We start from the raw sequence: 16,448 nt of genomic DNA, 5'->3' as shown, positions 1-16,448 counted from the left end.
CGCTGAGCTTTTCTATCTGCACCTTTATCTCGAATTCAGATGCAGTGTCTTAGAATCTCTCTCCTGGGGTATCCTGGCATTTCTCTCAGGAGTGTTCTCTCAATCTCCTCTGTAGCCAGAAGATTTTATAGTCATGGGACCTCGTTAAAGTAACTGTCAGTTACCCCAGACCAACAGACCTTACCTGTAAATTAGGATTTTGTTCGGTTGAAGGTACCAGAAGAGCAGACATGTACTTGCTTAAGCAAGGAGGGATGTACCTATCTCAGGCAGAAGGAAGACCAGAAGTCCAGGGCTGGCCTAGGGTTCAGGCTATCGTTGAAGAACCAGGCTTGTTCTCCCTTTTCTGTTTTGCTGGCTTTACCAGTAGCCACCACCACCATGGGCTGTGTGTAAGCCACCTTTCGGGTGGGGCACTGGACAGAGCCAAAGCTGCAGTCTGGGCAAATGTGTGTTTGCAGCGGTCTTGGCCAGGCCTGGGGCACATGGCCCTGCCAGCTGCCAGGCAGTCTGGGAAGCTGAGTCAGTCATATGCTGTCTCTGCCATCGTGAACAGCAAGTAGAGGGGAGGTTGGCTGAATCCACCTATGGTATTTGCCACGGAGGCATTCTAGGATCATCTGTGGATTCATAAGTTAACCATGGAGTGTAGTTCACTTTGGTTAAAGTCATTGTGGAGACAGACATTGTCTGGACTGTTGTTCCAAGCACAGTGTTTAGCACGGGAAGGGTCTTTCCATCAGGTGACATCACACAGCATGGGAGCTGAGCCTCAAGAGGTCAGTGGTCTTGCCTAAGGCCTTTCTGCAGCTGGACTGGTGGCCAAGCTAGGACCGGCATGCAGTTTTTCTTACTTGCTTGAAGTCAGTTCCCTGTTCTTTCTAGTTCATTTCAGTATCTTGTAAAAGTAGGCATGAATCCTTGTTAATTGTCTTACAGTGATGGAGAGGTAGAACCAAAGAGCTGCCTCTGGGTCCCCCGTGACAGTGCGGAGTGTCGTGAGATTGAGTTCTGGTCTTGGAAAAGAACTCCTTGAGATAGGAACCATGTTCATGTGATGATGCTAGGGGAGCCCACTAGCTGTGGTGCTGAAGGCCTGTGCGTGCAGGTTCAGGTGTCTTGCCGGGCCTTAGCCATAAGAGTGGGAAAGAGCCCACTATGGGCAGCCTGAGTCCTCAGGCCCTCCGGGGCTTGGATACAGACATGCCCCTTCCCCTTGACTGGGGCTTTAGGATGGTTCAGACCCATGAATCCCTTGGTTCTCTGAATACCTTTGAAGAAGCGGAGGTGCTCATTTTCTTTCCCTTTCATCATAGGTGTTGCTGTGATTCACAAGCCCTTGTGACCCTCAGGCCCACGGCCAGGAGGTAGAGGCAGGGGAAGGGTGCTGCCTGTGCTTCAGAAGAGCGCCGCCATGACTGTCGGTGCCACTCGCCGCCGGAGTCCGCAGTGGAGCAAGACATGCCCTCCTCCAAAGTGGCCGAGTGGCGTCCGGCGTGGAGACTGGTGATTGCCTCCTGCTCCCCTGAAGTGTTCGGGACTCCTCCCTGAGCAGTGGGTTCCTAAAGCTCCAGGCAGCACCTGGGGGCTTTTTTGTGTGTTTCTACATGAACACCCAAGAACCTGGGGACAATGTGTGTGTGTGTGTGTGTGTGTGTGTGTGTGTGTCCGCACGCACGCACGTGCATGTGTGTGTGGAACATGATGTTTCACGAAGTTGGGGGATGTGTGACAATCTACTGGATTTCTTTACTACTGATCCTTCTGTGCTAAAAATCAAATCACAGAAACCTCTCTTCCGGATTTGCCCTGTGGGAAGCCCGAGATTCCTAAAGCTGCTGACCTCTGGAGGTCTGGGTAGACAGGCCAGGAATGTCCAGAAAATGACTAGTGATGGGGGCGTTGCTTTGACCATGCCCACAGACTGACTTTGACTCCTGGCATGGTCTGCAGAAGAGCTGGGCATTCTTGAATCTCCGGTGTGTCTTCTGTGTGCGAGAACTGGGAACAGTTGGGGTCCCCAGCCCCTCCACTGGGTGCTCTTCCTTGGGCTTTCCTTCAGGAAGCAGATGAGAACCATCTGGTCCTTGGACCACTGGTCCTTGAGGTTGTGGATGCCAGGCTTGGGAGATTTTGTGTCTCTTCAATTGGGAAAACTAGCTCTTTGGAGAAGTCCTGAGTATCACACTGGAGAAAAAAAAATGTACACCCACATATATATACACACGAACAACTAAAACAAAACAACAAACCAAAGTGGCAAGGCAGTTCCTGCCAAAAATGGTCTCAGAGAGGATCCTACTTCTGGGTTTTCCTGGGATGGGACAGTCCCCATCTATACTTACTATCCATGCTTAATTCTTCCTAGCAGCCCATTTTACTCTCAGAAGTGTCCTGGTTTGGAGAATAAATAAAAGGTCACCCTGCCTCCAAACCCAGAGATAGTTTTGCCCCTGCCTTAGGGGTCCTATATGATCTAGATGGCTGTGGATGACCTCAAGGGAGCATACCAGCTGGGGCTGGGCCTCAGCACTAGATGGCGATGGTCAAGTCTGTCTGAGGTCCTCGTCTTCCTTTCCTTGTGCTCTCCCCCTGTTCCAGGGCCTGTACCCTCAGAATACTCTCTTCCTCCTCGTTTCTCCTGAGAGGGAGGAGATGGTGGTAAATGCCCAGGATGTGTGATCTCTCTCAGGGATACTTGCATTTTAAAAGAGGAGCTTGGTGAGAGCTTTGCTAATTCACTGGTAGAAATTATTAATGATAGAACGTCAAACATCTGGAGGGGGTGGTGGGTATTTGAGGAATGATCTTCATTAAAGAAAGAAAGAAAGAGGAAAGAAAGGAAGGAGGAAAGCAGGAAGGAAGAAAGGTGAATCTGTTCCTCACCTTGCAAGTCACTTATGTTGGAATTTGTGGCATAAGGAGGGAAGGTCTTGTGTCTTGAGTACTCTGACATCATCAGGGCTGGGCTTTAATGCTCCCTGATTTTGGGGTCCACTTACAGGAGTCAAAGGGCGTTATGAAACCTGATGTGGGACTTCTGATCTAACTGGGCTACTTCCAAGCAGATCCTGCAGGAGCCTGGCATCCCCTCCAGCTCCCGGCTGCAGTTAGAAAGCCAGTAGCCTCCCTAGCTAGCTGGCCTTTCTGTGTATTTACTGTGTATTTTTTGTGCACTAAACACTCAACTCTCTTGAAGAAGAAACGACTTCTGTTGTTGAGCAGATGTTATGTCAGTGAGACATTTGGAGGGCAGCACCAAGGCATCCGGAATTCTTAGCATCAAGGCATCTGGAAGAGGCTGGAATATCCAGCTTTGTTGGGCCTGGAGGAAATGTCTCCAAAGGAATCAAGGCATGCCTTCATTTGGGTGCTGTGCTCTCACTTGGCACTGGAGATGACTGTGGCTTCAGAGCTGTGCTGGGCTCCGAGGCTGACAAAATGAGCTTTTTGTTGCAAACGTTTTTCTTCCTGGCCTGAGGAGGATTTGGGACTCGGTTTTGGTTCCTGGTGGGGATGAGGCTGGGGGATGGGGTCCCTCATGTGCTGTTCACACAGCTCCTGATTTCAGATGAAAGGTGAACTTCCCACCCCTTTTCCCAACACCTAGGAGCTAGATTTGATGCACATGTGGGGGAGGTTCTTGTTTTTAATCTGCCCAGAGCGAGTCCCTTCCCTGAGAGCACGCTGGCCATGGTTTCTGCTCTTGGGATGTTTGCTATTGGTTCCACCTGCCAGGAAGCACTGCTCGCTGCTGGTAGTATTGCTGAGGCCATGGTCACCTCATCCTCACATGTCCTTTCTCACAGGGACTCCAGCACTGGTACGTCACCACCAAAAAGCCATTCGGCTCTTGCTGCCCACAGATGCCATTTAAAACCTGCTATCTTTCTATCACTAGGTACGATTCTCTCTCCACAGTGAACACAGCCCACTTGATTTCAGGTCTGTGTTGGTCACGTGGTAGGTGAACCCCTCACCGCCCCCCCCCCAATTTGGTGGCCGCAGCTGCTTGTGCATGCAGCTTTGCGGGGAGGTGTATCTGAAAGCTGATCACGGTGATGAAATGGAATTGCGGCCCAAGGTTAGAAGCTGCTTAGATGCCGCTTGGATACTGATTTGGACATCACAGAAGTCAGACTCTGAATTCCAAAGTTCCTTTTCCTCAGTACCTAATGGCATCTCTCCTTCTAAAAAGTTGCAGTATTATGCAAATGAAACTGACCTCATTTTCTTCTATGCAATAAGAATACTTAATTCTGTTTCACGACAAACCAGTTGCAATATCCCCTAACATGCTTTTGAGCGGTGTTACTTTGATATCTGTTGTGTAATATTTGTATATTCCTGAGCCAGAGCCTTTCAAAGATTGCCTTTTTATAAAACTGAAGCTATAGCATTCAGGCTAAACTTTTAATGTAGATATTTTTATAAGATCATTTTTTAGGATATCTGAATTGATTTTTATTATCCATGATAATGAAGTGTTGTGTTCCGTAAGTCATTCCATCTCCTAGTTCATGCCTGTAGCTATTTTCTGTCTGCTTGTCACCCTCCAGAAACTGATTTTTTTTTTTTTTTTTTTAGTTCTTCCAGATAGATGAATCTTTCTGACTTTGAGTCTTCTTTCTGATGCCATATTCAAGGGAGATTGCTGGAAAGCACAATCCCTGGTGTTTCTGGAATTGCTTAGGGACTAATGTTTAGCCTGACTCAGCAATTCCCCAACTATGTTGCCTGGCCACTTTGTTTTTGGAGTAGGCTCTTTGCAGAGGGGAGGCTGGTTGGCCCATCTCCTGGTGGCTCTCACTGCCTGGTGCTGAGCCTGGCATGCAGTGGCATGGAGGCACTCGAGAAAGGGTTGCCCTGCAGTGCCTACTCCCAGGAGTTTCCTAGATCTGGCAAACCAGTTCTCATTCTCTTCTGCCCCTCATTCTTCCAAAGCTTCCACCAGCTAAAGGCCTTTGTTGCTGGAGGATATCCCTTTTGGAAGCATCTCCTCTATGAACTTTAGAAGAGGGCTTACTCCTCGCGATCGTTAAGAATGTGTTAAACTTGTGCTTTATAGATGCTCACAGTATACCTAAAACTTTCTTCCTGAGCTGTGTCTGCACTCCAGGCTTTATTTTATGTATTTATCTGCCATTAGCCTCATTAAACAGGTCTTTTATTTTTATTATTATTGGGACAGGTGCCATTTCAATTGCCTCCATGCTCCCTGTTTGCACCTTGTTGGATCAGGTTGGGAGGTTGAGCAAACTCATATTCCAGTTAGCTGGAGTTTTTAAAGCTTTGTTTGTGTGGAGAGGCAAAGAGGTTAGAATTTTTTTTTTTTAAGTGTTTGCACTGTTTAGAGTCCTAAGCCCCTCGTGTTTAGCTGTGCTGTGTGTGCCGTGTGACCGAGCAGGTGAGCCAGCAGCATTTTCGACATTTGGGAAGGGAAGAGACTTCTCTAGTGGATAACCACCACCTCATAGCCCCTGCACAGCCTTTGTCATGGGGCTGAGTGACTCATGGGTATGGCATTAGCCAAGGGAGGAAGGCATGTGACGGTGGCATCTGGAGAAACAAATCGCCCTAGTACTATGTTCTTGCCTACGGCTATGAGATTGAAAATCATTCTCCCCTGTTTTTCAGTGGCAATAAAGGACACTTGTTGGATTTTTTGTTTAATTTGTATATGATGTATAAAATATTTTGAAAGAAGACTCAAGACACTGAATGTGTATGTCTGTGTGGGTGCTCTGTTCATGTGGTTGTCCATAGGCGACCTGACTTGATCACTGATGCCCTGTGAACACACAGCTTCGGTCAGGTCCTTGATCTCCTATTCTCTGCTTGGATGTTAGAGCCCATCTATCCAGCAAACAAACACTTGTCCCAGGCTCCATCAGTTACAGCGATAGTCGAAGAAACTGTTCCTCAAATGGATGATTTCAACAGGAATCAAGTTCAAGTTTCCCATACTTTTTTTTTTTTTTTTTTTTTTTTTTTTTTTAAAGATTTTATTTATTTATTTGACAGAGAGAGAGATCACAGCAGGTAGAGAGGCAGGCAGAGAGAGAGAGGGAAGCAGGCTCCCTGCTGAGCAGAGAGCCCGATGCGGGACTCGATCCCAGGACCCTGAGATCATGACCTGAGCCGAAGGCAGCGGCTTAATCCACTGAGCCACCCAGGCGCCCCACAAGTTTCCCATACTTAATGTTAATAAAAGCTAAACTGTGAAAACCTTTCTCAGTCTTTTATTTCCATAGTCCAGGTTCTCTACTTTGTCTTATTCCCACGTTATCTTCAGATTAAAATTTCTTTTTTCTTAAAAATAAAGCTACCCTATGGCCCTGCAATTGCACTACTGGGTATTTACCCCAAAGATACGGATGTAGTGAAAAGAAGGGCTGTGTGTACCCCAGTGTTCATAGCAGCAATGTCCACTCTGGCCAAACCATAGAAAGAGCGGAGATGCCCTTCAACAGATGAATGGATAAAGATGTGGTCCATATGTACAATGGAGTATTATGCCTCCATCAGAAAGGATGAATACCCAAGTTTTGTATCAACATGGATGGGATTGGAGGAGATTATGTTGAGAGAAATAAGTCAAGCAGAGAAGGTCAATTATCCAATGGTTTCACTTACTTGTGGAGCATAAGGAATAACATGGAGGACATTAGAAGAAGGAAAGGAAAAGTAAAGTGGGGGAAATCGGAGGGGAAGATGAACCATGAGAGACTGTGGACTCCAAGAAAAAAACTGAGGATTTTAGAGGGGAGGGGGTGGGAGATGGGTGAACCTGGTGATGGGTATTAAGGAGGGCACGTATTTCATGGGGCACTGGGTGTGGTACATAAACAATGAATCATGGAACACTGAAAAAAATACAATTTAAAAAAACCAAAACAGTGGGAGAGAAGAGAATGGTTATCCTACTTAGATGGATCAGAAATGACAATCAGTAGTGATGTTCTCAGTCGGGTAGCCAGAGGATTTCTCAGAGGATGCCCATCTTATTTTCATAATAAAATAGCCAACATCTAAAAAATAAATAAATAAATCAAATAAACTTTCTTTTTTCTTTAAGATCCGCTGGACAGGGTCTGTATCCCAAGGTCTCTGTTCCCTGGCTTCAGCACAGTGTCAGACCCCCCAAGACGATCAGTGAGGCCCAGAGAGGCCCGTCCCTCCAGTAGTTGTTTGGTAGTGTGGGTGTCCGTCCAGTGATTGCCAGGTGGGTGTGCTGGTTCACACACAGAGCAGAGGAAACCGAGATCTACCTGTAAATAAAAAATAAAAAATCAATTTTTAGAAGTTTTTTTTTTTGGTAAGACCTATTGGTTTTACAGATGTTGTTTTTATTATTACCCATACAAATATTAGTTTTATTTTGTTAAATATGTACAACTTTTAAATGTCTGTTTATAAAACAGCAACATATGTGAAATAATGTTAGGTAACATTTACTGAGTATGTGCCACGTGCCAAGCACTTTTTGAAGTGCTCTACCTCTGTCAATGCCTTTAATGCTCATCATGGGCTTCTGAGTTACTGTTATCTTTTATAGACGAAAATATGAAATGCACAGAGGTTAATAACTTGTGTAAGGTAGTAGAGCTGCCAAGGGATGGAGCCAGGGTATTGGCTGCACTCTGGAGTCCTGTCTTTAGGCATCTGTTGCTGCATCCTTGAGGAGATCACAAGGGGGAGGAGGGGGTGCTAAGAAGCACCTAGGAGTCCCTGGGAAGTGCAAGAATGGCTCAGGAAAAGTACTGAAGCCCAACTTGCCTTGCCCTTTGGACCAATGCTGTCCCCACCTTCTTATCAGTGGTAAATAAGCCTATTTGTTGCTGTGGTGATAGCAGCAGGAGGCACATTTGAATACCACACACCCTGCTAAGTGCTTTAGAACTTGATCTTTAATCCCTGCGACAACCTCTGTGGGAGGTGGCATTACGGTTTTTTTGGAGGCTGGATGTTTCCTATTGGCTGCTCTGCCTTGCCCCTTTCCTGGCTCCTCCTCTTGAGTAACTGTGGTCACCAGGAGTCCGATCCCAAGAGTCAAATGACCAGTTCAGCTGGGCTTCACCATATGGCAGGGTGAGAGTCTCCTACTGGGACTTGGTTCAGCGGCAATTCTCAAATCCATATGCTCGGGGATAGGGGTTCCCCTCTGGTGAACAAACTGGACTGTCCCAGGATCCCTGAGGATGTCATTGGTTCTGTCCTGTTCCAGGTGACAGGCAGACAGCTCAGAGAGGTCAGGCTCCTCTCCAGGCTAGAGAGACCCAAGGGACAAGTGGGAGCCTCTTGGCCACATCCTTCCCTACATTTGGAAAAGTGTATTTTGAGATCCCAGGGGGACACGGCCTGCTTGACTCTGTCTGTATGCCCTGTGCCTAGTACTCGGTTGGTGCTAAGTATTTACAGTAAAAGAAGAAAGACATGTGAGGAGGGTTCAAGTGGTGGAAACCAGCTGGTTCAGTCTGGGGTGTTAGTGGGGGCTGGGGTTTGAGAGGGGAGAGACACATGGGCCTCCAGAGAGTGGGGGACAGATTCCAGAGACCTGGGGAAAGAAGTGTGAGTTTTTCACTAAGCAAGAGACCCAGAGACAGGGAATGAGACAGAAACAGAGGGAGACAAACAAAATGAGAAAGATGCACACACGTGCTCACACACAGATACACACAGCCAGACGAGAGACCACTCCTACAGAAAAACAGATGCAGAGACCCCGAGGGAGGTGGAGAGAGAGGCCATTGCTTCTTAAAGTGACAGAAGACAGGTCAGCCCAGCGGCTCAGACCAGAAGCATTCATCAGGGGACGCGAGTCCTCACCTGACCTCAGGTAAGCTGATGCCGTGGCTTTGAGTCAGGCTCGAACCCTTGGCGTCCTTGTCTCCACCTGTAAAATATGGATGCTAACACCACTTTTGTGAGTTTGTGGAGAAGATTCCTTGAGGAGGCCCTAAAATATGGAAGGCAGACCCTCTCGACCCTGGGGAGGCTGGGCTGGACAGAGCAGATTCTTAAATAAGAGCCCCAGTCTCCTGCAGTGACAGCGCTGGGAGGATCCTGACTGCACACAGGCCTCCATGAGCCAGAAGTGTGGGCGGAGGCAAGGGAGACCCAAGGAGAGAGACGTGCTCTCTGTCCTTGTTTCCCGTCTGGGCACAGGGACACCTGGGGTTTATTAATTTTATTAATTTTATTTTATTATTTATTATTTATATTTATTATTTTATTAATTTTAATTTCTGAAGGAGGCCATGAGGTGCAGCGATGCAGAAGGAGCCATTAATGGGCTTCTTTGTTTCCTCCTTCCCTCCGGGGGGGGGGGGGGGGGGGATGGGGCCACGTCTCCTGAGTTGACTTTCTGCGGCAGGAGTACAGAATCTTCCTAGCTTTGACGCCGTGAAGTCCCGGGAATGGGGAATTAGTAACAGGTGTAACCATTTTACTATATTACTAAGGAATTTCATGGAATTTTTTGTTTCTCAAAAAAGCCCAGTGAGGTAGCCAAGGCAGGTGTTACTTTGAGCAGTATGCCTCTACCTGGGGTATATCATGGGCACTTTCTTAGTGTGGGCCGGTGCGTGTGGAACACTCCGTGGGTGAGGTATTCGCGGTAGTGGTTCTTACTCTCATCATTCCCATTATACAGATGGGGAAACAAGCTAGACAGAGGTTAAGCAGCTTGCTCAGATTCCCAGAATCAGAGCTTGGACTCCATCACCCAGATTGTTTGGCTCCACGAGACCGCAGAATGACACCCGCGGCTTACCCAGAGAATGGGTTATGGTGCTCACAGGGCCGTGAGTCCCCAGGTAAGCAATCCAGGATTGGTACAGCAGATCCATGCTGTCACTGCGATCCGAGGTCCCCCTATCTTTCTAATCTTCCATCCCTTAAAGGTTGCAAGAGAGATGCTCTGTAGCAATTGCCGCATCTGTACAAAGGCACGAAAAAGAGGGAAGAGAACAGTACAAAGGACAGTGCCTGTAATGGGAAAGAGAACCCTTTCTAGAAATCCCTAGTAGAATACAACTTAGGTTTCCTGCAGGGCCCTCAGCTGCAGGGGAGTCAGAGGAGGTGAAGGCTTTTAACTGGACTCATTGCTGTTCCAAACGAACTCAGGAGTTGTACCTGGGAGAAGGAAGGGGCCCGGGGACACTGGGTAGGCAGTGAGCAACTTTGGCTTCAAAGCTATCAGCCCTCTCTCTCCAAATGCATGCAGTTCCCTCTCCACCAGTCAGTTTGTCCGTCCTCCCACTTCTGCCCCTGAAATTACCTTGGCTGAGCACTAACTTTATGCAGGGCTCCTTACCCTCCAGGGCCAATGGTGCTCCTTCTGCTTGGGGCACCTGCTGAGGGGCTTGAGTGGGGGTCCTGGGGCAGAGCTGGGCTGGGAAGGCTCCTCTTGGAGACTTCCTCAGCTGTCTCCCTTGCTATATTGGCATCAGGGGCAGATGGCTCTCCTGAAGGATGAGTGAGAAGTCCTAAGCAACGCAGACCTTTAGGAGCCTGTCACTGAGGCTTAAGAGACAGCTCATTTATCAGCTGTGGAGGTTTCCCTGAAGCGCTGATTGAGGAGGCCTGTCAGCTGCAAGATCTATGACCTTTATCTCAAGAGTGACCCATGCAGGCAGCGCCACAAATCTTTCCGAGCCACAAACTGGGAGGCAGGGCTGGGTGAGATTCGATGTTGGTCTCTTAGAGGCAATTTCCCCAGCTCCCTTGTCCTCTTGTCCTCCAGGATATCCTCACTTTTAATGGTGGCCGCCTGGGTGGTGTCCAGGGCTTGGCAGAGCGGCAGGAGGTCAGGAAAATGATGTGTCCAGTCTGGCTGCCATGCGGCTGTCCTAGGTCTGTCCCTGCTGGGGACGGCTGCCGCCCAAGCCCTGACCATAGAGCAGGAGGAGGTGCTGTCTGAGCTGCAGAGCCTGGGCCCTCCCTGCACGTGGCCAGGAGGCTCTGGGTGGCATGGAGAAGGTGGAGGGAGAGCCCGGAGACCTTGTCTCAAAGGATCATTCGACCACATAGTGTGCTGGTTAAGAGCTCTGAACCTGATTTCAAAGCATTTAAACCCCTGGTTAGCATGCATTTAAACCCCTGTCCATCCATGACCAGGCCCTCCTCCAGAGCCTCTGAGGATAGATAGGTCAACACAGGCATCACACTCCAGCCCTGAGGGAGCCCAGACTTTGGGAAGCTAACAGCCTCCTCCAGGGCCTTCCTCTGGATCTGGACCTCACCTCCGCCTTTAAACAGCAGCCTGGATCTGAGGTGAGGGGATCAAGGCAGGAAAGGCTGAGGCTACAGAGGGCATCCGAATGTATTTTTTCAGCCCCAGATCCATCATTGTAATGTAACCTGGCCTCCTATTTCAATGATTAACTAAGGAACGGTCTGCCTCTGCGCCTGCGATTTCTGCACAGCCCTGATAAGGAAAGCCATAAAATCATCTTTGGGCACCAGAGGAGAATTTATGTATGTCCCAGAAAGGGTGTTTTGATTTTTAGCAGCTTCAAACACAAACCTCCTGCCTAGATTTGGGAGGCTGCTAGTTTCCAGGATCCTGTGAGGGCAGGAGAGCCGGGGGTATTCAAGAAGGCTCAGGTGGACCCAGCTGGGAGGAGTATCAGAGCCGGGCTTTGACGTGGTGCTGACTACAGACCCCGGGGCTGCCTCGCTGGAGCACCCCCACTGTCGGTCTGGGGGCCCGTGTGCACCCCTTCCTGAGGCAGTCTCTAGTTAGCTACTGCCTTCTCTGACTGCTTCGGTACTTTGTGTGTATTTCATACATATTAACTCATTCATTATGTATGTGTCCAGCTCTCCTTGGATGTCCGGCTCCAAGCCAGCTCTACAGACATGGTGCACATGAGAGGGTCCCTCTCCTGGGAGGGTTCCTATAGAGGTGTGCAGACAAAGTAGTAAAGAAGGAACCGCCATACACCATGGTAAGTTAAGAGGTCTTTGGACACATATAATAGGGTCAGGAAAAGTGTGCTGTTGGAAATGCTGGTAAGCTAAGACCTTACTTTGGATGGATGATGGGTGTTGGCCTGGTGAAAGGATAGTTGGAGGTGTTGGGGAGAGAGGAAGAAGGGACAGCAAGTGCAGAGGCCCAGAGGCTAGAAATGTGGCCTTCTGGAGAAAACCCCAGTCCTTCAGTGTGGCTGGATCCTAGAGCACAAGGAGGGCATAGAGAGGGATAAGGCTGGAGTACTGGGTGGGAGCCATGTCACAGGACTTGCAACCATGGAGTGGAGGTAATTCTTTTTCTTGAGATCATTGGGAACACATCACAAGGGCCTCAAGTTTGGTTCCCAAGGGAGAAGGGGCTCTGAGATAAGTATGCTGAATCTTTCCCAGTGAGCGTTCCTAGCCGGAACACCCGTGAAGGAGAGTGGGATACAGAATGAAGTGGGGGGAGGGGAAGGTAGACTATCATGCACTGTAACAGAGGCCTCTGCCAGTCTCTGGAAACTCTGGAGCTGGGATGGCCTCTCAGTGTTGTCCTGAGGGGACCCAAGGGGGATGAACTTTTGAATCTCTGCAAAAATCAGTTGTTGACCAAATAATAGGTAAATTGGACTTTATCAAAATTCAAAACTTCTGCACTTCAAATGATACTACTGAGAAAATAAAAAGAGAATCCACAGATGGAAGAGAGTATTTGTAAATGCTGTATCTCATAAGGATTTAGGATACAGAATATATAGAGAGTTCTTACAACTCAAGAATAAGAAGATAACCCAATTAAAAAAAAATGGGCAAGGGAGTTGAATAGACAGTCCTTCCAAAAGATATACATATGGCTAGTAAGTACATGAAAAGATGCTTAACAGCATTAGCCATCAGGGAAAAGTAGATCAAAAACCACAATGAGATACCCCTTCATTCTCACTAGGATGGATAAAATCAAAAAGACAATAACAAATACTGTGGAAGAGGTAGAGAAATTGGAACTCATGCCTCTCGCGGGGTGGCAGGGGGCAACCGGAGAGGATGGGGAATGTAAAGTGGTGCAGCCTCTTTGGAAAACAGTCTGGCAGTTTCTCAAGGAGTTAACACAGGTTTACCGTATGACCTAGTGGGTTAAGCATACACACATATGTCTACACAAAAAGTTGCATGTAAATGTTCATTGTAGCATTATTCTTAATAGCCAAAATGTAGAACCTACATAGTCATCAGCTGATGCTTGCTCAGGACAGGGAGAACCTCGAAGGCATTGTGTTAAGTGCAAGAAGCCAGAGACTAAGGCCGTCTATTGTATGGTTCCACTTACATGAAATATGCAGACTTGGCAAGATCAGCAGAGATGGAAGGTAGATGAACAGTTGGAAATGTATGAGGGGAGGGGGAAAAGGGAATGACTGCTCATGGCACTGGTTATGTGAGGTATTTTGGAGGGTATGAGATGAAATGTCCTGATATCAGATACTGGTGGTGGTTTTATAATTTTGTGAAAGTACTAAATCCACCGAATTGTACTTTACAAGGCTGAATTTTTAGGGTGTGTGAATTAGAACTCCATAAAAATGGTCATTTTGAATGCATACCCCCAGCCTCCTCCAGGTCATGTATCCTGGAGTGAGACAGCTCCCTCAGGCAGAGAACCTTGTCTGGGGAGGGGCTCAGCTGTGAGCAGTTAGCGGGTCCCACAGAGAGGCCAAGGGAACTCTGGGTCTGAGTTACCTCCCGCAGCATCCAGTACAGAAGGCTTCTGGGTGGAGTGGTGGAGTCTGTGTTTTCCTTTAGCACACAACCTTCATGACAACTCTAAGAGGAAGGTGTTATTCTCCCTCTTTTGAGATGAGCAAACTGAAGCTCAAAAATGCTAAGCAATGGGCTAACTGGGTGGCTCAGTGGGTTAAGCATCTGCCTTTGGCTCAGGTCATGATCCTGCAGTCCTGGGATCAGGCCCTGCATTGGGCACCCTGCTCAGTGGGGTGCCTGCTTCTCCTTCTCTCACTCCCCCTGCTTGTGTTCCCTCTCTCTCTCTCTCTCTCTCTGTGAAATCAATCAATCAATCAATCAATCTTAAAAATAAAAGAAAGTTCAAACAACTTAGACGGTATCTCCATAGCTGGTGGAAATTTGAACACGAGGGTGAACTTGTGTCCACCTGGGGTCAAAAGTTAGGATCTTCATGATTATTCTATGCTATTCTGTGCTCAGTCATTCACAGATTGGTTGCCCCTGAAAAATTAATTGGCTTGAAAGCCAGTTAATGAAAGGGACTGTGTCTGAGTACATCTTCAGCACCCACCACAGAGTATGAAAATGTGCATCAAGCTGAAGGAGCTCCCTTCCCAATGACTGCAGACACCGCACCACTACTAATACTCAGCAAAGGTCATTTTCTCTAAGTTTCAGGAAAAAATAACAGAATGATCAGATTCTCCTCATTTTTAATCCATTTTTTTTGGAGAGGGATGCAAATACTTGCTTGTTTGTACTAAAATCTAATATCAGAAGGCATCTTATTTATCAAAAAATGTGTAGACTTCTCTTCATCAATATTTTAGTTTCCCGTCAAAGGCTCCCACACCTAAACACATTTTCTTGAAGACATGAGCAGAGTTATGGATTTCAATAAATTGAAGTCAGGGCTGACGGAGGTGCAATTTGACTGCTGTTTTCCCCTAGGCTTTCCCGTGAAGCTGCTTTTTGTGGCTCATGGAAGATCAAGGACTTTATCTTCAATGTATATCCCAACTACTCCCCCTGTCAGACCTGCTATTTCCAAGGCCCCAAGCTGCTGCCTCTTGGATGCATCCTGGCTAGGGATGGGATGCATCTGGGTTACCTTTGGTAGATTTTTCTCCCTGTGGGGGAGACTGGAAGGAGGTGCGTGGGTGGGGGTTGCTTAGCTGGGCGACAGTACCTGCAAAGGCACTTTTCAGACTTGCTGACTGTGGGATGATTCTCTAGAACCCAGGAAGGATCACACATGTCACTTTGCTTTCGTGTGAAGTTTCATGTTTAGGACTCAATGAGGGCCTCAATGCTATTAAAGTGATAACATCCCTGTCTGTCAAGGCTGACAGCATCAACAGTTGTTCCTATCTTGGCGTGAAAGCCTAAGCAAACTTGCAAGGGGAGGAAACAAAGTGCTCTGGGGACCGGCGTGGGGGCCAAGAGGGCTGGAAGGGAAAAACTGGGGGTAGAATAACATAGGGGTGAAAAGTGAGGCTCCTGGGACCTGCTGGGTCACTCGACCTCCTGGCTGTATGATTATTATACACTCTTTCCAGGTTGTTATCTCATTTTTGAATCAGGGTAATAATAATCCTCAACAGCTAGGGTGACTGGAGGGATAAAGTGAGATAGAACATGTATGGCAGACATAAGTGGAAATACAGTCACAGGAACAGGGAGAATGTACGGTCCTTTTCTCTCACAGTGCTCTGATTTTCCTCACAAGTCTTCTACCTGCTGGTTAGGGTGGAGGGAAAACCCTTCCGTTTTAATCTAATCTGGTAAATTTAGTCTTATTCAAACATATGGACTGTCCCTATAGGAGTTCTCCCCGTCTCACAGGTGTCTGCTTCCCTTTTCTTTGACCTCCACGGGTGTCCACGAACGTGAAGGGTTAGGTCCTTGTGCTAGTGGAGGAGAATCGCTTTTGGTCTGGTCAGAGTTCAGTTGCAAGTGAAAAACATACCGCAGGATATTTAATGGCTTGTGAAATTGTTGGAAGAGGTACAGACACAGACTCAAGGCTACTGTGGCTCTCTCCACGGGACCCTGCAGAGCAGGGCTGCCAGGGCAGTGCTGCCTCTGGCCCAGGTGGGAAGCCACAGAATCAGGAAGAGCCACCACAGCTCCTGGCTGGATGCATGCTGCCTGGACCCCAGGAACATGGGTGCCCCACTTCTCTCCTCACATCTTTAGAGCCCGATCTCTGTTTTGCTTCAGTGCATCTTATTAGCAGAACCTAAATCACATCCAGAAACCCTAGCCGCATGTCAGTCTGGGAAATGTAGTTTGTGGCTTCCCAGCCTCGGCACCATATCAGGAGGGTTGGAATGCCTTTCCTGCTCTCAGTCCTCCTTAACGGCTACATTCCTTCCGTCTGGCTGCTTCACATCCATACATGTCCTTTTCCCCAATGTCTAAACAACTGTGGCAACAAAGTCGCTCCCCCCCTTTTCTTTTTTGAAGTAGGCTCCATGCCCGATGTAGAACTTGAACTCATAACCCTGAGATCAAGAGTCACATGCTTGACAGACTGGGTCAACCAGGTGCTCCACAGATTGTTCCTTTATAACCTAACATTACTATCCTGTGCAAAAATTAAATGTGTTTACCTTTATCCCCTCAAAAGGATGGCGCAAATTTCATCAGTCACTGCATCTGTAGGTGACATTATTCCTCTTCTAGTTGGGCGATGATTCTGCCTTTATATCATATAACCTGAAGCTTCAATAGATACTGAACAA

General features: G+C 47.8%; 1 protein-coding gene across 7 annotated transcripts in view; it reads left to right on the top strand.

Annotated features, from left to right (window-relative positions):
* KLHL3 (kelch like family member 3) overlaps positions 1–5,661 on the top strand; it is a 312,385-nt gene extending 306,724 nt beyond the window's left edge. For all 7 annotated transcript variants that reach the window (XM_059174657.1, XM_059174662.1, XM_059174656.1 and 4 more), the window contains one exon: positions 1,317–5,661. In XM_059174657.1, the coding sequence (XP_059030640.1) occupies positions 1,317–1,345 (29 nt within the window). In that variant the 3' untranslated portion in view covers positions 1,346–5,661. The remainder of the gene's footprint in view (positions 1–1,316) is intronic.
* The last annotated feature ends 10,787 nt before the right edge of the window (positions 5,662–16,448 follow it).

This window comes from Mustela lutreola, chromosome 5 (genome assembly GCF_030435805.1).
Source record: "Mustela lutreola isolate mMusLut2 chromosome 5, mMusLut2.pri, whole genome shotgun sequence".
Classification (NCBI taxonomy): Eukaryota; Metazoa; Chordata; class Mammalia; order Carnivora; family Mustelidae; genus Mustela; species Mustela lutreola.
Note: the sequence above shows the minus strand (reverse complement) of the source record. Positions and strands in the feature narration are given on the sequence as shown.